This window comes from Anser anser, assembly GCF_964211835.1.
Source record: "Anser anser genome assembly, contig: SUPER_W_unloc_3, whole genome shotgun sequence".
NCBI classification, from domain to species: Eukaryota; Metazoa; Chordata; class Aves; order Anseriformes; family Anatidae; genus Anser; species Anser anser.
The window spans coordinates 217,049-241,217 of NW_028154229.1; the positions used below are offsets into that span (position 1 = coordinate 217,049).

A 24,169-nucleotide genomic window follows, 5' to 3' on the forward strand; every position below is an offset into this window, starting at 1 on the left:
ACCTAATGAGGTTCAACAAGGCCAAGTGCAAGGCGTTGACCTTGGGCTGGGGCAATCCCAGGTATTTCTATAGACTGGGAGAAGAAGAACTTGAGAGCAGCCCTGCGGAGAAGGACTTGGGGGTCCTGATGGACGAGAAGCTGGACACGAGCCAGCAGCGCGCGCTTGCAGCCCGGAAGGCCAACTGTGTCCTGGGCCGCATTAAAAAAGGGGTGGCCAGCAGGGAGAGGGAGGTGATTATCCCCCTCTACCCTGCTCTTGGGAGACCCCACCTGGAATACTGCGTGCAGGCCTGGGGCCCCCAGCACAAGAAGGATGTGGAGCTCTTGGAAAGGTCAGTCTCACCTCCGTCCCTGGAAAGGTGTTGGAACAGCTGGAAAGGTGTTGGAACAGCTTGTTCTGGATGCCATCTCCAAGCCATTGGAAGAGAAGGAGGTTATGAGGAGTAGTCAGCATGGATTCACCAAGGGGAAATCGTGCTCGACCGACCTCGTTGCCTTCTATGATGGCATCACCAGCTGCGTTGATGGAGGGAGAGCAGTGGATGTCATCTACCTTGACTTTAGCAAGGCTTCCGATACTGTCTCCCACGACGTCCTGCTAGCAAAGCTGAGAAAGCGTGGGATAGACGAGTGGACGGTAAGGTGGGTTGAGACCTGGCTGACCGGCCGAGCTCAGAGGGTGGTGATCGGCGGCGCAGAGTCCGGCTGCAGCCCTGTGACTAGCGGTGTTCCCCAGGGGTCGGTGCTGGGTCCGGTCTTGTTCAACATCTTCATCGCCGACCTTGACGAGGGAATAGTGTCCAGCCTCAGCAAGTACGCCGATGATACAAAGCTGGGAGGAGTGGCCGACACGCCAGAAGGCTGTGCTGCCATTCAGCGAGACCTGGGCGGGCTGGAGAGCTGGGCAGGAAGAAGCCAAATGAAGTTTAACAAGAGCAAGCGTAGAGTCCTGCACCTGGGAAGGAACAACCGCGTGTATCAGTACAGGCTGGGGGATGACCTGCTGGAGAGGAGCGCTGCGGAGAAGGACCCGGGGGTCCTGGTGGACGACAGGTTGACCATGAGCCAGCGGCGTGCCCTGGTGGCCAAGAAGGCCAATGGGATCCTGGCGTGCGTTAAAAGGAGCGTGGCCAGCAGGTCAAGGGAGGTGATCCTCCCCCTCTACTCTGCCCTGGGCAGGCCTCGCCTGGAGTACCGTGTCCGGTTCCGGGCTCCCCAGTACAAAAAGAGACAGGGATCTCCTGGAAAGAGTCCAGCGGAAGGCAACAAAGATGATACGGGGCCTGAAGCATCTCCCCTGTGAGCAAAGACTGAGAGACCTGGGCCTGTTCAGCCTTGAGAAGAGAAGACTGAGAGGGGATCTTATCAATGATTACAAGTATCTTAAGTGTGGGAGACAGTGGGACTTGGCCACCCTCTTTTCAGTGGTTTGTGGGGATAGGACAAGGGGCAACGGCCAAAAACTGGAGCACAGGAAGTTCCGCACCAACATGCGAAAGAACTTCTTCACGGTGAGGGTGACGGAGCGCTGGAACAGGCTGCCCGGGGAGGTTGTGGAGTCTCCTTCTCCGGAGATATTCAAGGCCCGTCTGGACGCCTACCTGGGCAGCCTGCTCTAGGGAACCTGCTCTGGCAGGGGGGTTGGACCCGACGATCTCTTGAGGTCCCTTCCAACCCCTACGAATCTGTATATACAGGAGTAAAAATACACGTGTTGATAGCGATAGGACAAGGGGGAATGGTTTTAAACTAAGACAGGGGAGATTTAGCTTAGATATTAGGAGAAAGTTTTTCACTCAGAGGGTGGTGAGGCACTGGAACGGGTTGCCCAGAGAGGTTCTGGATGCCCCATCCCTGGAGGCATTCAAGGCCAGGCTGGACGCGGCTCTGGGCAGCCTGCTCTAGCGGTTGGCAACGCTGCCCAGAGCAGGGGGGTTGAAACTAGATGATCTTTAAGGTGCTTTTCAACCCAGGCCATTCTATGGTTCTATGATATGCTCTTTGAAAGCGTACAGGCTAAAGGAAGGGTCAAATTGGTGCCTCGGGGGCACATTTCTTCGCCTTCTACGGTTGTCTAACAGTGCCTATTAAGCAAAGAGATTACCAATCGTCTTCCTCCTCTACTTTCTCAGGAATTAAACACCTTTTGTGAAAGACTACAAGCGCTGATAGCATTAGCTAGACCGACTGGGGAACAGTTGAACACGTAAATACTTACTCAAGGTCCATTTGCACAGGTTTCTTTGAGCAGTTCCATCTTCTACGTCAACAAAACAGACCAATGAAAGAGACCAAGGACAAATACAGAAACAGAACAGTTGATCAAGTGCCAATTTAAGAAGCTTTCCCTGAAAGGGCAACAGCATCTCCACCTCCACCCACCCCACCCCTCCCCTCCCTTCCCTTCCCCTCCCCTCCCCCCCCCCAAGTAGTTGACTTCCACAACTATTTTCATCTGACCCCGCAAACGGCAAATTCTATATTACTTCGAGTAGAACAAGGGCTGTTTCTTGTTTCGGTTTGGTTTTTATCATTCAGCTTCTTCAAAAGACTTTAGTCATTCACAGCTGCAATCGTTAACCCCGCAAACAGATCCAGTAACAAAGATCATTCCTCCTGCTAAGGAATCGAGTTTCTTTGTGAGGAACGGAGTCACAAAAATCATTTCATTAGCAAGTTTCAAACACTAAAAATATTTAATAGCATTTTAACGCTCCCACGCTCCAGTAAGCCTTGAACGTAACCGCAATTAAACAAGGAGCACAGCAAAGCCAGAGGTCTAACAAAGCACGAGAGGTGATCGCATTTAAACGCCTTATGGTGCCTTTAGCTAATCCTTCTTCTAGTTCCTGAACAACGGACTTCGTTTAGAAAAAAAGAAGACTCTAAAAATACATACAAAAAAATAAAGGGAACGGCAGCCGAGTCTTGAACGTTCAGAAGCCGACTCAAGCATCCCAGAGCCTTCTACGCTTTGAAAAGCGTCTGTGGGAGAAATTACTTCTCGAAGTTGCGAAACCCACGACTGAAATGAAAGCGGTAGCAAAACTCCTACGGTAGTCAAGAACAGGCTGACAAGCACCTGTCAGAAATCACACCGGGTAGAGTTTATTCTGCCTCCTCGGGACAGGGGCAGACAACAGACGATGCCTGGAAGCTTTCTTCCAACCTTATTCTTCTCTGGTTCTACATCTGCCAGTCCTCGATGCGGCTGTTTCGCAATAAAAGCACGCCCTTTTATTTGGGAGCAGGGGGAAGATAGCAAGGCCTCAAACACACAGCACATCCTAGATCGTCTTAGGGAGATGGAGACCCACAGGACCGCCGAGCGCTTCTATCTTCGCGTTTCAAATGACTGGGCAAACCACCATCTACACGACACTGTCAACAGACCGAAACATTCTTTTAACTTGCAGAACTATTTCCATCGGCAAGACACACAAGACAGAGGTCATATCCCCATGCTCCATCTTTATTGTGCAAATGCTGCTCAAAGCTCTTTATTACCCTCCATAGACAGCCGTCCAGGAAAAAAAAAAAAAAAAAAAATCATACATCAACAGGGGCTAGATTGACGGGCAACATATGAAACCTACTCGGCGGCGACCCGTACGCGTGCAGTGACGCCTGCGGTGCAAAAACCTTAGCCAGGAGGCCGGCCCAACTGACCGCCACCCAGAATACGTAGATGTACACGACAGCCCGAAGGGCCCGAGGGTGGGCATTCACAGCCATCCGGAATCCATTGGTCAGGTCCAGGTTAGCAGCACACTTCTTGCCAACAACCATTACACGCCCAAGAAGCTGGAAAAAGGAAATAACGTTACCTAACATAACGTGCCACGACGCACAGAACGAACGCGAGCGGAGAACCATCCACAGAACACGGTTAGCTAATCCTTCACGATTCAACCGCTGCTCTTTGAATTACCCTCTAGACGGGAACAGACTACAAAACAGTCACAGAAGCTAAATTTGTCTCGGGGGTTAAAGCCCCCGTCATAGCTTCGGGCAACGTAAGCCGCTCTGGCGGAAAATAAAAGCTTCACGGTGCCTTTTCTTTTGCGTGGCCTCACAAAGCCTTGGAACTTGACTTGCATAGCTAACAGCGAAACAAACACCCAGCGCCGCTCAACCAGCTTTCCCTTTCCTCGCCTCTGACCTGCCCAAACCCCAAGCCCTCTTCTGCATAGTCAAAGTACCACCGCCGCTGTCTGGAAACCGTGAAAACGGGCATCAGACCGTACTTCGGAACAACACTGCTTTTTGCACTACAAGCGCGTAGCCGGAGACCAGCATCGCTTTATATCGCCGCTCTTAGTCAAAAAGCTCAACTCCATTACAAGCTAGAGGCAAAAGACTACAGCATCGGAAAACCCAAAATAGCCTACTGTGCGCCCCTCCGCAACATCCAGAGGAAAAGAGGGGACGGGAAAGAGTCTAGGAAGTTACAAACTAGTTACAGGTACAGCCAGCCTAGCGAAAAGAAAGCTCCCACAGTACTCACGGGTCCGCCAGAATCTTCTGCTTCACATAACCGGACAACTGCCTTCTCAGGAAGGACTAGGAAAAAACACTGGAGCCTGAGGCGAACTATCACGGAACGCAAGGCGCTGGAGGAAGAGTAAACAGTTACAACGCAGTCAGCTTCAGAGAAAGGCAACAGCTTAAGCAAATCACTATGCCCCACCGAACTCGTCCTACCGAAGCAGATTATCAGGTACCCCAAACGCGCACGACAAAACAGCGATTCTTCTTAAGCGATCTTTGAATAGGCAAAGTTCTCTACCTTCTACACGCAAAACACACAAGCGGCAAACAATTGCTAACTGTCCTTCAGTTATGTCCAAATATTGCCTCGGCCAGAGGTAGGAAGGCATCTTCAAAGAACCCGGAGTAATCCGGCTGAGGCTGTATAAACTCTCCGTCCTCGATAACGCCACGTACTCAGGGGAAAGAACATTCCAAGTTAGCCCGTTACGGCCGGCTCTACGTCAGACACCTCCAGACCGAGGCCAAGGTATCACCTGCGAAACACGAATACCACCGATCTGTAGGAAACCATCGACTCGCAACTAATTGCGAGGGAACTCCCCAAATCACCAGCAGACCGAAACTGCATACGGCACCAGAAGCAGGATCCAGCACGCAAGGTGACGGGGGCAACGAGACAGCCGAGTACTTCAGATTAGCGACTTCCGGCAGTTTTATTTATTTTAGATGCGACTGAAACAGCACCGATAAGACTCGATTCCACAGATGCTTTGCACTTCTTACTCACCATCGCCTTTCACTGCGCGACAATCGAGAATTACGAGCCTTCCTCACACTTCTCCCCCCTATAACATCGCTCAACTGTGAAACAGGCCTTCGGTACAGCGAGCTAAGCAAATTCAAGACCATTCGCTATAGCCAACTACACTCCAAAAGCAGTTCTAAGTTCCCCCCCTGCCTCAAGTGAGGACCAGCAGCCTGCGGGATTGACTGGCTTCTAGATGTTTAAGAAAGCTAGGAAAAGCTGCAATTCTTCCCTTTCACAAGCCACTTTGGAGAGAGCGTGCGCTCGCGTGCGCGGTGGGGGTGGTGCCATAACCAAAGCCTAGCACGGCCGAGCCGGGGCGTCTCTAGAACGCTGTCACGAGGCGCATCAAGACCTGCGTTTCTGCTACGCAGAAATGACTGATTACGGTCACTACTGCGATGCTCGCTGCCTATACGCAGGCAGTCCGAACCCCCAAGGAGACCGACTGCGCCGGCGACCCAGTACGCGCCGTGGCACCCCGGGGGCAGGCGGGACGCGCACCGAAGAAGCGCGGGGTTTTAGAGGCGCTGCAGTAGAGAGCGCCACGAGCCGGAGAGACCCCGACCGACCGACCGACCGTCCGTCCGTCCGTCCGTCCCTCCCTCCCGCAGCAAGGCCACCACCCGCCCTGCCGCACTCCCGGGACCCGCGACGGGCCCTCGTTTCAGAGGGCCTGCGAGCGGCCGAGGGAAGGAAGGAAAGAGAAGACTCGCACGACGACGCCGCGGCTACCTCCTCGCCCACGACCGCTCATCCTCACGGAGAACGTTGGCGGGGACCTCCTTGCCCTTGCAGGCGACCTCTCCGAAAGCGGCTGCAGCGGCAGCGCCGCCGCCGGGCCAGGCGGCCTGCGCCCTAACGATCCCGTCGGCCATGACGGCGCCCGCTCGGTACAACGCCCCCTCCCTTCCCGCACTCGGCCCGGCCCTCCGCGGCGCTCATTGGGCCGACAGATCGCCGCCGACCGCTCCCGCGCCTCGATTGGCTGCCTCGCCTGCCCTCTTCCCTTGTCCCCGCCCTCTCGGCGGCTCCGCTCCCGTCGACCCGGTGCTTATCGGCGCTCAGGGAGGTCGCGTGCCCTCGGGGCGCGGAGGGATCCGACCGGGAGGGAGGAAGTGGGCGCCCGAAAACGGGCTGGGCGGCTCCGCGGAGGGAAGCCGGGCCCTGCACGGCTGGGAAACGAGCTCCACAGAACGGTTGCTCCGATCATAGAATCATAGCATGGCTTGGCTTGGCAGGGACCTTACTTAAAGATCACCTAATTCCAACCCCCCCGCCCTGGGCAGGGACACCTTCCACTAGACCACGTTGCTCAAAGCCCCATCCAACCTGGCCTTAAACACTTCCAGGGACGGGGCATCCGCCACTTCTCCTGGCAACCCGTTCCAGTGCCTCACCCCCCTCTCAGGAAAGAATCTCTTCCAACTATCCAGTCTAAGTCTACCCTCTTTGAGTTTAAAACCATTACTCCTTGCCCTATCGCTCCTCTCCCTGACAAAGAGTCCCTCCCCAGCTTTCCTGTAGGGCCCCCCCTTTGGGTACTGGAAGGCCCCTCCAAGGTCTCCCCGGAGCCTTCTCTTCTCTCTCCAGGCTGAACCACCCCAACTCCCTCAGCCTGCCTTCCTGGGAGAGGTGCCCCAGCCCCCTGGTCATCTTCGTGGCCCTCCTCTGGACGCGTTCTAGTACGTCCCCGTCCTTCTTGTGCTGGGGGCCCCAGAGCTGAACACAGTACTTACTCTAGGTGGGGCCTCACAAGAGCACAGCAGCAGAGAGGGAGAATCACCTCCCTCGACTTGCCGGCCGCCCTCCTTTTGATGCGGCCCAGGATACGGGTGGCTTTCCGGGCTGCAAGCGTCCATTGCATTGCCGGCTCCGGTTGACGAGCTTCTCATCAACCAACGCCCCCAGGCCCTTCTCCTCAGAGCTGCTCTCCATCCATTCTCCGCCCAGCCTGGATTCGTGCTTAGGATTGCCCCGGACCAAATGCGGGACCTCGCGCTCGTAGCCCCAACTATTATTTATGACCCTATCAGCTCCACCCCAAACACGCTGGTGGCTTTTGGGCGCTGCTCCCCGCAGGCAGATCCCCGCTTTTGCCAGGGCAGGCCTTACCTTTTCAGAAGTTGCTCCACAACCTTCCCTGAGAGCCCCACTTCAACTGCTGGTGTTTCTAAGGGGGAAAGCTGCACCTCCCGCGCACGGGGTGGCAGGGAGGAATACAAAGCCTGTGCTCAGCCCTGGCACATCACAACTGGGTTTGTGCTCAGCTGGGGAGGAGGCTTCTGGAAAAATAGGCAGTGCCCCCCAAGGCTGCCCAAGCGTGGTCCGCGGTGCCCTGCAGCAGCCCCAGGGAGAGCGGAGCTCAAACTGGCCCGACACGGCGGCAGGGACGTGGCCGTCCCCACACGCGCGGTTCCTGCCTGAGTAGGCCACAGCGCTTCTGCCTCTCTGACAGGCTTGGAGGGTAACGACATCAGAATACGCTCGCTTTAGTTTGAGGTTCCAGGCGCTACTGCCATCGGGATGGCACACGGGGACGGGGCTGGGGCTGGGGGCAGGCAACCACAGGCAGCTTTAACATCTCAGTCCTCCCCGTCGGCCATCTCCCAGCTACCACGCGGGCCACTCAGTGCGACCAGACACCAATTCACCCAAGGCAACAAAAATATTTACAGAGCTACACCTCTCCTCGTAACTGTTTGTTGTTTACGGCTGAAACCACTCCTGGGATAGGATATGCCACCTGGACTGAGCAAAGCCTTTGATACGGTCCCTCACCACATTCTTCTCTCTAAATTGGAGAGGTATGGATTTGAAGGATGGACTGCTGGGCGGATAAAGAATTGGTTGGCTGGTCGCAGCCAAAGGGTTGTGGTCAACGGCTCTATGTCTGGGTGGAGGCCGGTCACAAGCAGTGTCCCTCAGGGGTCGGCCTCGGGACCGGTGCTCTTCAACATCTTTAGCAATGACACAGACGACGGAATCGAGCAAGTTTGCAGATGACACCAAGCTGAGCGGTGCAGTCGATACAACAGAGGGAAGGGATGCTGTCCGGAGGGACCTGGACAGGCCGGAGAAGTGGGCCCATGAGAACCTAATGAGGTTCAACAAGGCCAAGTGCAAGGCGCTGACCTTGGGCTGGGGCAATCCCAGGTATTTCTATAGACTGGGAGAAGAAGAACTTGAGAGCAGCCCTGCGGAGAAGGACTTGGGGGTCCTGATGGACGAGAAGCTGGACACGAGCCAGCAGCGCGCGCTTGCAGCCCGGAAGGCCAACTGTGTCCTGGGCTGCATTAACAAAGGGGTGGCCAGCAGGGAGAGGGAGGTGATTATCCCCCTCTACCCTGCTCTTGGGAGACCCCACCTGGAATACTGCGTGCAGGCCTGGGGCCCCCAGCACAAGAAGGATGTGGAGCTCTTGGAAAGGTCAGTCTCACCTCCGTCCCTGGAAAGGTGTTGGAACAGCTGGAAAGGTGTTGGAACAGCTTGTTCTGGATGCCATCTCCAAGCCATTGGAAGAGAAGGAGGTTATGAGGAGTAGTCAGCATGGATTCACCAAGGGGAAATCGTGCTCGACCGACCTCGTTGCCTTCTATGATGGCATCACCAGCTGCGTTGATGGAGGGAGAGCAGTGGATGTCATCTACCTTGACTTTAGCAAGGCTTCCGATACTGTCTCCCACGACGTCCTGCTAGCAAAGCTGAGAAAGCGTGGGATAGACGAGTGGACGGTAAGGTGGGTTGAGACCTGGCTGACCGGCCGAGCTCAGAGGGTGGTGATCGGCGGCGCAGAGTCCGGCTGCAGCCCTGTGACTAGCGGTGTTCCCCAGGGGTCGGTGCTGGGTCCGGTCTTGTTCAACATCTTCATCGCCGACCTTGACGAGGGAATAGTGTCCAGCCTCAGCAAGTACGCCGATGATACAAAGCTGGGAGGAGTGGCCGACACGCCAGAAGGCTGTGCTGCCATTCAGCGAGACCTGGGCGGGCTGGAGAGCTGGGCAGGAAGAAGCCAAATGAAGTTTAACAAGAGCAAGCGTAGAGTCCTGCACCTGGGAAGGAACAACCGCGTGTATCAGTACAGGCTGGGGGATGACCTGCTGGAGAGGAGCGCTGCGGAGAAGGACCCGGGGGTCCTGGTGGACGACAGGTTGACCATGAGCCAGCGGCGTGCCCTGGTGGCCAAGAAGGCCAATGGGATCCTGGCGTGCGTTAAAAGGAGCGTGGCCAGCAGGTCAAGGGAGGTGATCCTCCCCCTCTACTCTGCCCTGGGCAGGCCTCGCCTGGTAGTACCGTGTCCGGTTCTGGGCTCCCCAGTACAAAGAGAGACAGGGATCTCCTGGAAAGAGTCCAGCGGAGGGCAACAAAGATGATACGGGGCCTGGAGCATCTCCCCTATGAGCAAAGACTGAGAGACCTGGGCCTGTTCAGCCTTGAGAAGAGAAGACTGAGAGGGGATCTTATCAATGATTACAAATATCTTAAGTGTGGGAGACAGTGGGACTTGGCCACCCTCTTTTCAGTGGTTTGTGGGGATAGGACAAGGGGCAACGGCCAAAAACTGGAGCACAGGAAGTTCCGCACCAACATGCGAAAGAACTTCTTCACGGTGAGGGTGACGGAGCGCTGGAACAGGCTGCCCGGGGAGGTTGTGGAGTCTCCTTCTCCGGAGATATTCAAGGCCCGTCTGGACGCCTACCTGGGCAGCCTGCTCTAGGGAACCTGCTCTGGCAGGGGGGTTGGACCCGACGATCTCTTGAGGTCCCTTCCAACCCCTACGAATCTGTATATACAGGAGTAAAAATACACGTGTTGATAGCGATAGGACAAGGGGGAATGGTTTTAAACTAAGACAGGGGAGATTTAGCTTAGATATTAGGAGAAAGTTTTTCACTCAGAGGGCGGTGAGGCACTGGAACGGGTTGCCCAGAGAGGTTCTGGATGCCCCATCCCTGGAAGCATTCAAGGCCAGGCTGGACGCGGCTCTGGGCAGCCTGCTCTAGCGGTTGGCAACGCTGCCCAGAGCAGGGGGGTTGAAACTAGATGATCTTTAAGGTGCTTTTCAACCCAGGCCATTCTATGGTTCTATGATATGCTCTTTGAAAGCGTACAGGCTAAAGGAAGGGTCAAATTGGTGCCTCGGGGGCAAATTTCTTCACCTTCTACGGTTGTCTAACAGTGCCTATTAAGCAAAGAGATTACCAATCGGTTGTCTAACAGTGCCTATTAAGCAAAGAGATTACCAATCGTCTTCCTCCTCTACTTTCTCAGGAATTAAACACCTTTTGTGAAAGACTACAAGCGCTGATAGCATTAGCTAGACCGACTGGGGAACAGTTGAACACGTAAATACTTACTCAAGGTCCATTTGCACAGGTTTCTTTGAGCAGTTCCATGGGCTCTTCTACGTCAACAAAACAGACCAATGAAAGAGACCAAGGACAAATACAGAAACAGAACAGTTGATCAAGTGCCAATTTAAGAAGCTTTCCCTGAAAGGGCAACAGCATCTCCACCTCCACCCACCCCTCCCTTCCCTTCCCCTCCCCCCCCCCCCAAGTAGTTGACTTCCACAACTATTTTCATCTGACCCCGCAAACGGCAAATTCTATATTACTTCGAGTAGAACAAGGGCTGTTTCTTGTTTCGGTTTGGTTTTTATCATTCAGCTTCTTCAAAAGACTTTAGTCATTCACAGCTGCAATCGTTAACCCCGCAAACAGATCCAGTAACAAAGATCATTCCTCCTGCTAAGGAATCGAGTTTCTTTGTGAGGAACGGAGTCACAAAAATCATTTCATTAGCAAGTTTCAAACACTAAAAATATTTAATAGCATTTTAACGCTCCCACGCTCCAGTAAGCCTTGAACGTAACCGCAATTAAACAAGGAGCACAGCAAAGCCAGAGGTCTAACAAAGCACGAGAGGTGATCGCATTTAAACGCCTTATGGTGCCTTTAGCTAATCCTTCTTCTAGTTCCTGAACAACGGACTTCGTTTAGAAAAAAAGAAGACTCTAAAAATACATACAAAAAAATAAAGGGAACGGCAGCCGAGTCTTGAACGTTCAGAAGCCGACTCAAGCATCCCAGAGCCTTCTACGCTTTGAAAAGCGTCTGTGGGAGAAATTACTTCTCGAAGTTGCGAAACCCACGACTGAAAAGAAAGCGGTAGCAAAACTCCTACGGTAGTCAAGAACAGGCTGACAAGCACCTGTCAGAAATCACACCGGGTAGAGTTTATTCTGCCTCCTCGGGACAGGGGCAGACAACAGACGATGCCTGGAAGCTTTCTTCCAACCTTATTCTTCTCTGGTTCTACATCTGCCAGTCCTCGATGCGGCTGTTTCGCAATAAAAGCACGCCCTTTTATTTGGGAGCAGGGGGAAGATAGCAAGGCCTCAAACACACAGCACATCCTAGATCGTCTTAGGGAGATGGAGACCCACAGGACCGCCGAGCGCTTCTATCTTCGCGTTTCAAATGACTGGGCAAACCACCATCTACACGACACTGTCAACAGACCGAAACATTCTTTTAACTTGCAGAACTATTTCCATCGGCAAGACACACAAGACAGAGGTCATATCCCCATGCTCCATCTTTATTGTGCAAATGCTGCTCAAAGCTCTTTATTACCCTCCATAGACAGCCGTCCAGGAAAAAAAAAAAAAAAAAAATCATACATCAACAGGGGCTAGATTGACGGGCAACATATGAAACCTACTCGGCGGCGACCCGTACGCGTGCAGTGACGCCTGCGGTGCAAAAACCTTAGCCAGGAGGCCGGCCCAACTGACCGCCACCCAGAATACGTAGATGTACACGACAGCCCGAAGGGCCCGAGGGTGGGCATTCACAGCCATCCGGAATCCATTGGTCAGGTCCAGGTTAGCAGCACACTTCTTGCCAACAACCATTACACGCCCAAGAAGCTGGAAAAAGGAAATAACGTTACCTAACATAACGTGCCACGACGCACAGAACGAACGCGAGCGGAGAACCATCCACAGAACACGGTTAGCTAATCCTTCACGATTCAACCGCTGCTCTTTGAATTACCCTCTAGACGGGAACAGACTACAAAACAGTCACAGAAGCTAAATTTGTCTCGGGGGTTAAAGCCCCCGTCATAGCTTCGGGCAACGTAAGCCGCTCTGGCGGAAAATAAAAGCTTCACGGTGCCTTTTCTTTTGCGTGGCCTCACAAAGCCTTGGAACTTGACTTGCATAGCTAACAGCGAAACAAACACCCAGCGCCGCTCAACCAGCTTTCCCTTTCCTCGCCTCTGACCTGCCCAAACCCCAAGCCCTCTTCTGCATAGTCAAAGTACCACCGCCGCTGTCTGGAAACCGTGAAAACGGGCATCAGACCGTACTTCGGAACAACACTGCTTTTTGCACTACAAGCGCGTAGCCGGAGACCAGCATCGCTTTATATCGCCGCTCTTAGTCAAAAAGCTCAACTCCATTACAAGCTAGAGGCAAAAGACTACAGCATCGGAAAACCCAAAATAGCCTACTGTGCGCCCCTCCGCAACATCCAGAGGAAAAGAGGGGACGGGAAAGAGTCTAGGAAGTTACAAACTAGTTACAGGTACAGCCAGCCTAGCGAAAAGAAAGCTCCCACAGTACTCACGGGTCCGCCAGAATCTTCTGCTTCACATAACCGGACAACTGCCTTCTCAGGAAGGACTAGGAAAAAACACTGGAGCCTGAGGCGAACTATCACGGAACGCAAGGCGCTGGAGGAAGAGTAAACAGTTACAACGCAGTCAGCTTCAGAGAAAGGCAACAGCTTAAGCAAATCACTATGCCCCACCGAACTCGTCCTACCGAAGCAGATTATCAGGTACCCCAAACGCGCACGACAAAACAGCGATTCTTCTTAAGCGATCTTTGAATAGGCAAAGTTCTCTACCTTCTACACGCAAAACACACAAGCGGCAAACAATTGCTAACTGTCCTTCAGTTATGTCCAAATATTGCCTCGGCCAGAGGTAGGAAGGCATCTTCAAAGAACCCGGAGTAATCCGGCTGAGGCTGTATAAACTCTCCGTCCTCGATAACGCCACGTACTCAGGGGAAAGAACATTCCAAGTTAGCCCGTTACGGCCGGCTCTACGTCAGACACCTCCAGACCGAGGCCAAGGTATCACCTGCGAAACACGAATACCACCGATCTGTAGGAAACCATCGACTCGCAACTAATTGCGAGGGAACTCCCCAAATCACCAGCAGACCGAAACTGCATACGGCACCAGAAGCAGGATCCAGCACGCAAGGTGACGGGGGCAACGAGACAGCCGAGTACTTCAGATTAGCGACTTCCGGCAGTTTTATTTATTTTAGATGCGACTGAAACAGCGCCGATAAGACTCGATTCCACAGATGCTTTGCACTTCTTACTCACCATCGCCTTTCACTGCGCGACAATCGAGAATTACGAGCCTTCCTCACACTTCTCCCCCCTATAACATCGCTCAACTGTGAAACAGGCCTTCGGTACAGCGAGCTAAGCAAATTCAAGACCATTCGCTATAGCCAACTACACTCCAAAAGCAGTTCTAAGTTCCCCCCCCGCCTCAAGTGAGGACCAGCAGCCTGCGGGATTGACTGGCTTCTAGATGTTTAAGAAAGCTAGGAAAAGCTGCAATTCTTCCCTTTCACAAGCCACTTTGGAGAGAGCGTGCGCTCGCGTGCGCGGTGGGGGTGGTGCCATAACCAAAGCCTAGCACGGCCGAGCCGGGGCGTCTCTAGAACGCTGTCACGAGGCGCATCAAGACCTGCGTTTCTGCTACGCAGAAATGACTGATTACGGTCACTACTGCGATGCTCGCTGCCTATACGCAGGCAGTCCGAACCCCCAAGGAGACCGACTGCGCCGGCGACCCAGTACGCGCCGTGGCACCCCGGGGGCAGGCGGGACGCGCACCGAAGAAGCGCGGGGTTTTAGAGGCGCTGCAGTAGAGAGCGCCACGAGCCGGAGAGACCCCGACCGACCGACCGTCCGTCCGTCCGTCCGTCCGTCCCTCCCTCCCGCAGCAAGGCCACCACCCGCCCTGCCGCACTCCCGGGACCCGCGACGGGCCCTCGTTTCAGAGGGCCTGCGAGCGGCCGAGGGAAGGAAGGAAAGAGAAGACTCGCACGACGACGCCGCGGCTACCTCCTCGCCCACGACCGCTCATCCTCACGGAGAACGTTGGCGGGGACCTCCTTGCCCTTGCAGGCGACCTCTCCGAAAGCGGCTGCAGCGGCAGCGCCGCCGCCGGGCCAGGCGGCCTGCGCCCTAACGATCCCGTCGGCCATGACGGCGCCCGCTCGGTACAACGCCCCCTCCCTTCCCGCACTCGGCCCGGCCCTCCGCGGCGCTCATTGGGCCGACAGATCGCCGCCGACCGCTCCCGCGCCTCGATTGGCTGCCTCGCCTGCCCTCTTCCCTTGTCCCCGCCCTCTCGGCGGCTCCGCTCCCGTCGACCCGGTGCTTATCGGCGCTCAGGGAGGTCGCGTGCCCTCGGGGCGCGGAGGGATCCGACCGGGAGGGAGGAAGTGGGCGCCCGAAAACGGGCTGGGCGGCTCCGCGGAGGGAAGCCGGGCCCTGCACGGCTGGGAAACGAGCTCCACAGAACGGTTGCTCCGATCATAGAATCATAGCATGGCTTGGCTTGGCAGGGACCTTACTTAAAGATCACCTAATTCCAACCCCCCCGCCCTGGGCAGGGACACCTTCCACTAGACCACGTTGCTCAAAGCCCCATCCAACCTGGCCTTAAACACTTCCAGGGACGGGGCATCCGCCACTTCTCCTGGCAACCCGTTCCAGTGCCTCACCCCCCTCTCAGGAAAGAATCTCTTCCAACTATCCAGTCTAAGTCTACCCTCTTTGAGTTTAAAACCATTACTCCTTGCCCTATCGCTCCTCTCCCTGACAAAGAGTCCCTCCCCAGCTTTCCTGTAGGGCCCCCCCTTTGGGTACTGGAAGGCCCCTCCAAGGTCTCCCCGGAGCCTTCTCTTCTCTCTCCAGGCTGAACCACCCCAACTCCCTCAGCCTGCCTTCCTGGGAGAGGTGCCCCAGCCCCCTGGTCATCTTCGTGGCCCTCCTCTGGACGCGTTCTAGTACGTCCCCGTCCTTCTTGTGCTGGGGGCCCCAGAGCTGAACACAGTACTTACTCTAGGTGGGGCCTCACAAGAGCACAGCAGCAGAGAGGGAGAATCACCTCCCTCGACTTGCCGGCCGCCCTCCTTTTGATGCGGCCCAGGATACGGGTGGCTTTCCGGGCTGCAAGCGTCCATTGCATTGCCGGCTCCGGTTGACGAGCTTCTCATCAACCAACGCCCCCAGGCCCTTCTCCTCAGAGCTGCTCTCCATCCATTCTCCGCCCAGCCTGGATTCGTGCTTAGGATTGCCCCGGACCAAATGCGGGACCTCGCGCTCGTAGCCCCAACTATTATTTATGACCCTATCAGCTCCACCCCAAACACGCTGGTGGCTTTTGGGCGCTGCTCCCCGCAGGCAGATCCCCGCTTTTGCCAGGGCAGGCCTTACCTTTTCAGAAGTTGCTCCACAACCTTCCCTGAGAGCCCCACTTCAACTGCTGGTGTTTCTAAGGGGGAAAGCTGCACCTCCCGCGCACGGGGTGGCGGGGAGGAATACAAAGCCTGTGCTCAGCCCTGGCACATCACAACTGGGTTTGTGCTCAGCTGGGGAGGAGGCTTCTGGAAAAATAGGCAGTGCCCCCCAAGGCTGCCCAAGCGTGGTCCGCGGTGCCCTGCAGCAGCCCCAGGGAGAGCGGAGCTCAAACTGGCCCGACACGGCGGCAGGGACGTGGCCGTCCCCACACGCGCGGTTCCTGCCTGAGTAGGCCACAGCGCTTCTGCCTCTCTGACAGGCTTGGAGGGTAACGACATCAGAATACGCTCGCTTTAGTTTGAGGTTCCAGGCGCTACTGCCATCGGGATGGCACACGGGGACGGGGCTGGGGCTGGGGCTGGGGGCAGGCAACCACAGGCAGCTTTAACATCTCAGTCCTCCCCGTCGGCCATCTCCCAGCTACCACGCGGGCCACTCAGTGCGACCAGACACCAATTCACCCAAGGCAACAAAAATATTTACAGAGCTACACCTCTCCTCGTAACTGTTTGTTGTTTACGGCTGAAACCACTCCTGGGATAGGATATGCCACCTGGACTGAGCAAAGCCTTTGATACGGTCCCTCACCACATTCTTCTCTCTAAATTGGAGAGGTATGGATTTGAAGGATGGACTGCTGGGCGGATAAAGAATTGGTTGGCTGGTCGCAGCCAAAGGGTTGTGGTCAACGGCTCTATGTCTGGGTGGAGGCCGGTCACAAGCAGTGTCCCTCAGGGGTCGGCCTCGGGACCGGTGCTCTTCAACATCTTTAGCAATGACACAGACGACGGAATCGAGCAAGTTTGCAGATGACACCAAGCTGAGCGGTGCAGTCGATACAACAGAGGGAAGGGATGCCGTCCGGAGGGACCTGGACAGGCCGGAGAAGTGGGCCCATGAGAACCTAATGAGGTTCAACAAGGCCAAGTGCAAGGCGTTGACCTTGGGCTGGGGCAATCCCAGGTATTTCTATAGACTGGGAGAAGAAGAACTTGAGAGCAGCCCTGCGGAGAAGGACTTGGGGGTCCTGATGGACGAGAAGCTGGACACGAGCCAGCAGCGCGCGCTTGCAGCCCGGAAGGCCAACTGTGTCCTGGGCTGCATTAACAAAGGGGTGGCCAGCAGGGAGAGGGAGGTGATTATCCCCCTCTACCCTGCTCTTGGGAGACCCCACCTGGAATACTGCGTGCAGGCCTGGGGCCCCCAGCACAAGAAGGATGTGGAGCTCTTGGAAAGGTCAGTCTCACCTCCGTCCCTGGAAAGGTGTTGGAACAGCTGGAAAGGTGTTGGAACAGCTTGTTCTGGATGCCATCTCCAAGCCATTGGAAGAGAAGGAGGTTATGAGGAGTAGTCAGCATGGATTCACCAAGGGGAAATCGTGCTCGACCGACCTCGTTGCCTTCTATGATGGCATCACCAGCTGCGTTGATGGAGGGAGAGCAGTGGATGTCATCTACCTTGACTTTAGCAAGGCTTCCGATGCTGTCTCCCACGACGTCCTGCTAGCAAAGCTGAGAAAGCGTGGGATAGACGAGTGGACGGTAAGGTGGGTTGAGACCTGGCTGACCGGCCGAGCTCAGAGGGTGGTGATCGGCGGCGCAGAGTCCGGCTGCAGCCCTGTGACTAGCGGTGTTCCCCAGGGGTCGGTGCTGGGTCCGGTCTTGTTCAACATCTTCATCGCCGACCTTGACGAGGGAATAGTGTCCAGCCTCAGCAAGTACGCCGATGATACAAAGCTGGGAGGAGTGGCCGACACGCCAGAAGGCTGTGCTGCCATTCAGCGAGACCTGGGCGGGCTGGAGAGCTGGGCAGGAAGAAGCCAAATGAAGTTTAACAAGAGCAAGCGTAGAGTCCTGCACCTGGGAAGGAACAACCGCGTGTATCAGTACAGGCTGGGGGATGACCTGCTGGAGAGGAGCGCTGCGGAGAAGGACCCGGGGGTCCTGGTGGACGACAGGTTGACCATGAGCCAGCGGCGTGCCCTGGTGGCCAAGAAGGCCAATGGGATCCTGGCGTGCGTTAAAAGGAGCGTGGCCAGCAGGTCAAGGGAGGTGATCCTCCCCCTCTACTCTGCCCTGGGCAGGCCTCGCCTGGTAGTACCGTGTCCGGTTCTGGGCTCCCCAGTACAAAGAGAGACAGGGATCTCCTGGAAAGAGTCCAGCGGAGGGCAACAAAGATGATACGGGGCCTGGAGCATCTCCCCTATGAGCAAAGACTGAGAGACCTGGGCCTGTTCAGCCTTGAGAAGAGAAGACTGAGAGGGGATCTTATCAATGATTACAAATATCTTAAGTGTGGGAGACAGTGGGACTTGGCCACCCTCTTTTCAGTGGTTTGTGGGGATAGGACAAGGGGCAACGGCCAAAAACTGGAGCACAGGAAGTTCCGCACCAACATGCGAAAGAACTTCTTCACGGTGAGGGTGACGGAGCGCTGGAACAGGCTGCCCGGGGAGGTTGTAGAGTCTCCTTCACCGGAGATATTCAAGGCCCGTCTGGACGCCTACCTGGGCAGCCTGCTCTAGGGAACCTGCTCTGGCAGGGGGGTTGGACCCGACGATCTCTTGAGGTCCCTTCCAACCCCTACGAATCTGTATATACAGGAGTAAAAATACACGTGTTGATAGCGATAGGACAAGGGGGAATGGTTTTAAACTAAGACAGGGGAGATTTAGCTTAGATATTAGGAGAAAGTTTTTCACTCAGAGGGCGGTGAGGCACTGGAACGGGTTGCCCAGAGAGGTTCTGGATGCCCCATCCCTGGAAGCATTCAAGGCCAGGCTGGACGCGGCTCTGGGCAGCCTGCTCTAGCGGTTGGCAACGCTGCCCAGAGCAGGGGGGTTGAAACTAGATGATCTTTAAGGTGCTTTTCAACCCAGGCCATTCTATGGTTCTATGATATGCTCTTTGAAAGCGTACAGGCTAAAGGAAGGGTCAAATTGGTGCCTCGGGGGCAAATTTCTTCACCTTCTACGGTTGTCTAACAGTGCCTATTAAGCAAAGAGATTACCAATCGGTTGTCTAACAGTGCCTATTAAGCAAAGAGATTACCAATCGTCTTCCTCCTCTACTTTCTCAGGAATTAAACACCTTTTGTGAAAGACTACAAGCGCTGATAGCATTAGCTAGACCGACTGGGGAACAGTTGAACACGTAAATACTTACTCAAGGTCCATTTGCACAGGTTTCTTTGAGCAGTTCCATGGGCTCTTCTACGTCAACAAAACAGACCAATGAAAGAGACCAAGGACAAATACAGAAACAGAACAGTTGATCAAGTGCCAATTTAAGAAGCTTTCCCTGAAAGGGCAACAGCATCTCCACCTCCACCCACCCCTCCCTTCCCTTCCCCTCCCCCCCCCCCCAAGTAGTTGACTTCCACAACTATTTTCATCTGACCCCGCAAACGGCAAATTCTATATTACTTCGAGTAGAACAAGGGCTGTTTCTTGTTTCGGTTTGGTTTTTATCATTCAGCTTCTTCAAAAGACTTTAGTCATTCACAGCTGCAATCGTTAACCCCGCAAACAGATCCAGTAACAAAGATCATTCCTCCTGCTAAGGAATCGAGTTTCTTTGTGAGGAACGGAGTCACAAAAATCATTTCATTAGCAAGTTTCAAACACTAAAAATATTTAATAGCATTTTAACGCTCCCACGCTCCAGTAAGCCTTGAACGTAACCGCAATTAAACAAGGAGCACAGCAAAGCCAGAGGTCTAACAAAGCACGAGAGGTGATCGCATTTAAACGCCTTATGGTGCCTTTAGCTAATCCTTCTTCTAGTTCCTGAACAACGGACTTCGTTTAGAAAAAAAGAAGACTCTAAAAATACATACAAAAAAATAAAGGGAACGGCAGCCGAGTCTTGAACGTTCAGAAGCCGACTCAAGCATCCCAGAGCCTTCTACGCTTTGAAAAGCGTCTGTGGGAGAAATTACTTCTCGAAGTTGCGAAACCCACGACTGAAAAGAAAGCGGTAGCAAAACTCCTACGGTAGTCAAGAACAGGCTGACAAGCACCTGTCAGAAATCACACCGGGTAGAGTTTATTCTGCCTCCTCGGGACAGGGGCAGACAACAGACGATGCCTGGAAGCTTTCTTCCAACCTTATTCTTCTCTGGTTCTACATCTGCCAGTCCTCGATGCGGCTGTTTCGCAATAAAAGCACGCCCTTTTATTTGGGAGCAGGGGGAAGATAGCAAGGCCTCAAACACACAGCACATCCTAGATCGTCTTAGGGAGATGGAGACCCACAGGACCGCCGAGCGCTTCTATCTTCGCGTTTCAAATGACTGGGCAAACCACCATCTACACGACACTGTCAACAGACCGAAACATTCTTTTAACTTGCAGAACTATTTCCATCGGCAAGACACACAAGACAGAGGTCATATCCCCATGCTCCATCTTTATTGTGCAAATGCTGCTCAAAGCTCTTTATTACCCTCCATAGACAGCCGTCCAGGAAAAAAAAAAAAAAAAAAAATCATACGTCAACAGGGGCTAGATTGACGGGCAACATATGAAACCTACTCGGCGGCGACCCGTACGCGTGCAGTGACGCCTGCGGTGCAAAAACCTTAGCCAGGAGGCCGGCCCAACTGACCGCCACCCAGAATACGTAGATGTACACGACAGCCCGAAGGGCCCGAGGGTGGGCATTCACAGCCATCCGGAATCCATTGGTCAGGTCCAGGTTAGCAGCACACTTCTTGCCAACAACCATTACACGCCCAAGAAGCTGGAAAAAGGAAATAACGTTACCTAACATAACGTGCCACGACGCACAGAACGAACGCGAGCGGAGAACCATCCACAGAACACGGTTAGCTAATCCTTCACGATTCAACCGCTGCTCTTTGAATTACCCTCTAGACGGGAACAGACTACAAAACAGTCACAGAAGCTAAATTTGTCTCGGGGGTTAAAGCCCCCGTCATAGCTTCGGGCAACGTAAGCCGCTCTGGCGGAAAATAAAAGCTTCACGGTGCCTTTTCTTTTGCGTGGCCTCACAAAGCCTTGGAACTTGACTTGCATAGCTAACAGCGAAACAAACACCCAGCGCCGCTCAACCAGCTTTCCCTTTCCTCGCCTCTGACCTGCCCAAACCCCAAGCCCTCTTCTGCATAGTCAAAGTACCACCGCCGCTGTCTGGAAACCGTGAAAACGGGCATCAGACCGTACTTCGGAACAACACTGCTTTTTGCACTACAAGCGCGTAGCCGGAGACCAGCATCGCTTTATATCGCCGCTCTTAGTCAAAAAGCTCAACTCCATTACAAGCTAGAGGCAAAAGACTACAGCATCGGAAAACCCAAAATAGCCTACTGTGCGCCCCTCCGCAACATCCAGAGGAAAAGAGGGGACGGGAAAGAGTCTAGGAAGTTACAAACTAGTTACAGGTACAGCCAGCCTAGCGAAAAGAAAGCTCCCACAGTACTCACGGGTCCGCCAGAATCTTCTGCTTCACATAACCGGACAACTGCCTTCTCAGGAAGGACTAGGAAAAAACACTGGAGCCTGAGGCGAACTATCACGGAACGCAAGGCGCTGGAGGAAGAGTAAACAGTTACAACGCAGTCAGCTTCAGAGAAAGGCAACAGCTTAAGCAAATCACTATGCCCCACCGAACTCGTCCTACCGAAGCAGATTATCAGGTACCCCAAACGCGCACGACAAAACAGCGATTCTTCTTAAGCGATCTTTGAATAGGCAAAGTTCTCTACCTTCTACACGCAAAACACACAAGCGGCAAACAATTGCTAACTGTCCTTCAGTTATGTCCAAATATTGCCTCGGCCAGAGGTAGGAAGGCATCTTCAAAGAACCCGGAGTAATCCGGCTGAGGCTGTATAAACTCTCCGTCCTCGATAACGCCACGTACTCAGGGGAAAGAACATTCCAAGTTAGCCCGTTACGGCCGGCTCTACGTCAGACACCTCCAGACCGAGGCCAAGGTATCACCTGCGAAACACGAATACCACCGATCTGTAGGAAACCATCGACTCGCAACTAATTGCGAGGGAACTCCCCAAATCACCAGCAGACCGAAACTGCATACGGCACCAGAAGCAGGATCCAGCACGCAAGGTGACGGGGGCAACGAGACAGCCGAGTACTTCAGATTAGCGACTTCCGGCAGTTTTATTTATTTTAGATGCGACTGAAACAGCGCCGATAAGACTCGATTCCACAGATGCTTTGCACTTCTTACTCACCATCGCCTTTCACTGCGCGACAATCGAGAATTACGAGCCTTCCTCACACTTCTCCCCCCTATAACATCGCTCAACTGTGAAACAGGCCTTCGGTACAGCGAGCTAAGCAAATTCAAGACCATTCGCTATAGCCAACTACACTCCAAAAGCAGTTCTAAGTTCCCCCCCCGCCTCAAGTGAGGACCAGCAGCCTGCGGGATTGACTGGCTTCTAGATGTTTAAGAAAGCTAGGAAAAGCTGCAATTCTTCCCTTTCACAAGCCACTTTGGAGAGAGCGTGCGCTCGCGTGCGCGGTGGGGGTGGTGCCATAACCAAAGCCTAGCACGGCCGAGCCGGGGCGTCTCTAGAACGCTGTCACGAGGCGCATCAAGACCTGCGTTTCTGCTACGCAGAAATGACTGATTACGGTCACTACTGCGATGCTCGCTGCCTATACGCAGGCAGTCCGAACCCCCAAGGAGACCGACTGCGCCGGCGACCCAGTACGCGCCGTGGCACCCCGGGGGCAGGCGGGACGCGCACCGAAGAAGCGCGGGGTTTTAGAGGCGCTGCAGTAGAGAGCGCCACGAGCCGGAGAGACCCCGACCGACCGACCGACCGTCCGTCCGTCCGTCCGTCCGTCCCTCCCTCCCGCAGCAAGGCCACCACCCGCCCTGCCGCACTCCCGGGACCCGCGACGGGCCCTCGTTTCAGAGGGCCTGCGAGCGGCCGAGGGAAGGAAGGAAAGAGAAGACTCGCACGACGACGCCGCGGCTACCTCCTCGCCCACGACCGCTCATCCTCACGGAGAACGTTGGCGGGGACCTCCTTGCCCTTGCAGGCGACCTCTCCGAAAGCGGCTGCAGCGGCAGCGCCGCCGCCGGGCCAGGCGGCCTGCGCCCTAACGATCCCGTCGGCCATGACGGCGCCCGCTCGGTACAACGCCCCCTCCCTTCCCGCACTCGGCCCGGCCCTCCGCGGCGCTCATTGGGCCGACAGATCGCCGCCGACCGCTCCCGCGCCTCGATTGGCTGCCTCGCCTGCCCTCTTCCCTTGTCCCCGCCCTCTCGGCGGCTCCGCTCCCGTCGACCCGGTGCTTATCGGCGCTCAGGGAGGTCGCGTGCCCTCGGGGCGCGGAGGGATCCGACCGGGAGGGAGGAAGTGGGCGCCCGAAAACGGGCTGGGCGGCTCCGCGGAGGGAAGCCGGGCCCTGCACGGCTGGGAAACGAGCTCCACAGAACGGTTGCTCCGATCATAGAATCATAGCATGGCTTGGCTTGGCAGGGACCTTACTTAAAGATCACCTAATTCCAACCCCCCCGCCCTGGGCAGGGACACCTTCCACTAGACCACGTTGCTCAAAGCCCCATCCAACCTGGCCTTAAACACTTCCAGGGACGGGGCATCCGCCACTTCTCCTGGCAACCCGTTCCAGTGCCTCACCCCCCTCTCAGGAAAGAATCTCTTCCAACTATCCAGTCTAAGTCTACCCTCTTTGAGTTTAAAACCATTACTCCTTGCCCTATCGCTCCTCTCCCTGACAAAGAGTCCCTCCCCAGCTTTCCTGTAGGGCCCCCCCTTTGGGTACTGGAAGGCCCCTCCAAGGTCTCCCCGGAGCCTTCTCTTCTCTCTCCAGGCTGAACCACCCCAACTCCCTCAGCCTGCCTTCCTGGGAGAGGTGCCCCAGCCCCCTGGTCATCTTCGTGGCCCTCCTCTGGACGCGTTCTAGTACGTCCCCGTCCTTCTTGTGCTGGGGGCCCCAGAGCTGAACACAGTACTTACTCTAGGTGGGGCCTCACAAGAGCACAGCAGCAGAGAGGGAGAATCACCTCCCTCGACTTGCCGGCCGCCCTCCTTTTGATGCGGCCCAGGATACGGGTGGCTTTCCGGGCTGCAAGCGTCCATTGCATTGCCGGCTCCGGTTGACGAGCTTCTCATCAACCAACGCCCCCAGGCCCTTCTCCTCAGAGCTGCTCTCCATCCATTCTCCGCCCAGCCTGGATTCGTGCTTAGGATTGCCCCGGACCAAATGCGGGACCTCG

The 24,169-nt window shown here is 55.0% G+C and overlaps 3 protein-coding genes across 6 annotated transcripts; all 3 read right to left on the reverse strand.

Moving 5' to 3' along the window:
• Nucleotides 1–2,676: 2,676 nt before the first annotated feature.
• LOC310888911 (adenosine 5'-monophosphoramidase HINT1-like) lies at nucleotides 2,677–6,220 on the reverse strand. The gene is made up of 3 exons (XM_083852552.1): nucleotides 6,037–6,220; nucleotides 4,510–4,615; nucleotides 2,677–3,806 (listed from the first exon to the last, which is right to left on the reverse strand). The coding sequence occupies exons 1-3, from the start codon at nucleotides 6,177–6,179 to the stop codon at nucleotides 3,552–3,554; spliced, it is 504 nt and encodes a 167-aa protein (XP_083708678.1). The 5' UTR covers nucleotides 6,180–6,220; the 3' UTR covers nucleotides 2,677–3,551.
• A 1,730-nt stretch (nucleotides 6,221–7,950) lies between these two features.
• LOC310888901 (adenosine 5'-monophosphoramidase HINT1-like) lies at nucleotides 7,951–15,075 on the reverse strand. 4 transcript variants are annotated; one of them, XM_083852543.1, is made up of 4 exons: nucleotides 14,466–15,075; nucleotides 12,939–13,044; nucleotides 10,659–10,705; nucleotides 7,951–9,353 (listed from the first exon to the last, which is right to left on the reverse strand). In XM_083852543.1, the coding sequence occupies exons 1-4, from the start codon at nucleotides 14,606–14,608 to the stop codon at nucleotides 9,272–9,274; spliced, it is 378 nt and encodes a 125-aa protein (XP_083708669.1). In that variant the 5' UTR covers nucleotides 14,609–15,075; the 3' UTR covers nucleotides 7,951–9,271. The 4 variants fall into 4 exon arrangements, 2 of the variants coding, with proteins under 2 accessions (XP_083708669.1, XP_083708668.1); XM_083852542.1 differs by lacking the exons at nucleotides 7,951–9,353; nucleotides 10,659–10,705 and adding an exon at nucleotides 11,110–12,235 and having other exon boundaries at nucleotides 14,466–14,646; XR_014576245.1 differs by lacking the exon at nucleotides 12,939–13,044 and having other exon boundaries at nucleotides 7,951–10,705.
• A 4,469-nt stretch (nucleotides 15,076–19,544) lies between these two features.
• LOC310888899 (adenosine 5'-monophosphoramidase HINT1-like) lies at nucleotides 19,545–23,097 on the reverse strand. Its single transcript, XM_083852540.1, has 3 exons — nucleotides 22,906–23,097; nucleotides 21,375–21,480; nucleotides 19,545–20,671 (listed from the first exon to the last, which is right to left on the reverse strand). The coding sequence occupies exons 1-3, from the start codon at nucleotides 23,046–23,048 to the stop codon at nucleotides 20,417–20,419; spliced, it is 504 nt and encodes a 167-aa protein (XP_083708666.1). The 5' UTR covers nucleotides 23,049–23,097; the 3' UTR covers nucleotides 19,545–20,416.
• Between the last annotated feature and the right edge of the window lie 1,072 nt (nucleotides 23,098–24,169).

Coding starts and splice junctions, on each gene's coding strand:
- LOC310888911 (XM_083852552.1), bottom strand. CDS start 6,179: ATGGCCGACGGGATCGTTAGGGCGCAGGCCGCCTGGCCCGGCGGCGGC. Junction 4,616..6,036: donor GAGCGGTCGTGGGCGAGGAG/GTAGCCGCGGCG, acceptor CTCTTCCTCCAG/CGCCTTGCGTTCCGTGATAG. Junction 3,807..4,509: donor CAGAAGATTCTGGCGGACCC/GTGAGTACTGTG, acceptor TCCTTTTTCCAG/CTTCTTGGGCGTGTAATGGT.
- LOC310888899 (XM_083852540.1), bottom strand. CDS start 23,048: ATGGCCGACGGGATCGTTAGGGCGCAGGCCGCCTGGCCCGGCGGCGGC. Junction 21,481..22,905: donor GAGCGGTCGTGGGCGAGGAG/GTAGCCGCGGCG, acceptor CTCTTCCTCCAG/CGCCTTGCGTTCCGTGATAG. Junction 20,672..21,374: donor CAGAAGATTCTGGCGGACCC/GTGAGTACTGTG, acceptor TCCTTTTTCCAG/CTTCTTGGGCGTGTAATGGT.
- LOC310888901 (XM_083852542.1), bottom strand. CDS start 14,608: ATGGCCGACGGGATCGTTAGGGCGCAGGCCGCCTGGCCCGGCGGCGGC. Junction 13,045..14,465: donor GAGCGGTCGTGGGCGAGGAG/GTAGCCGCGGCG, acceptor CTCTTCCTCCAG/CGCCTTGCGTTCCGTGATAG. Junction 12,236..12,938: donor CAGAAGATTCTGGCGGACCC/GTGAGTACTGTG, acceptor TCCTTTTTCCAG/CTTCTTGGGCGTGTAATGGT.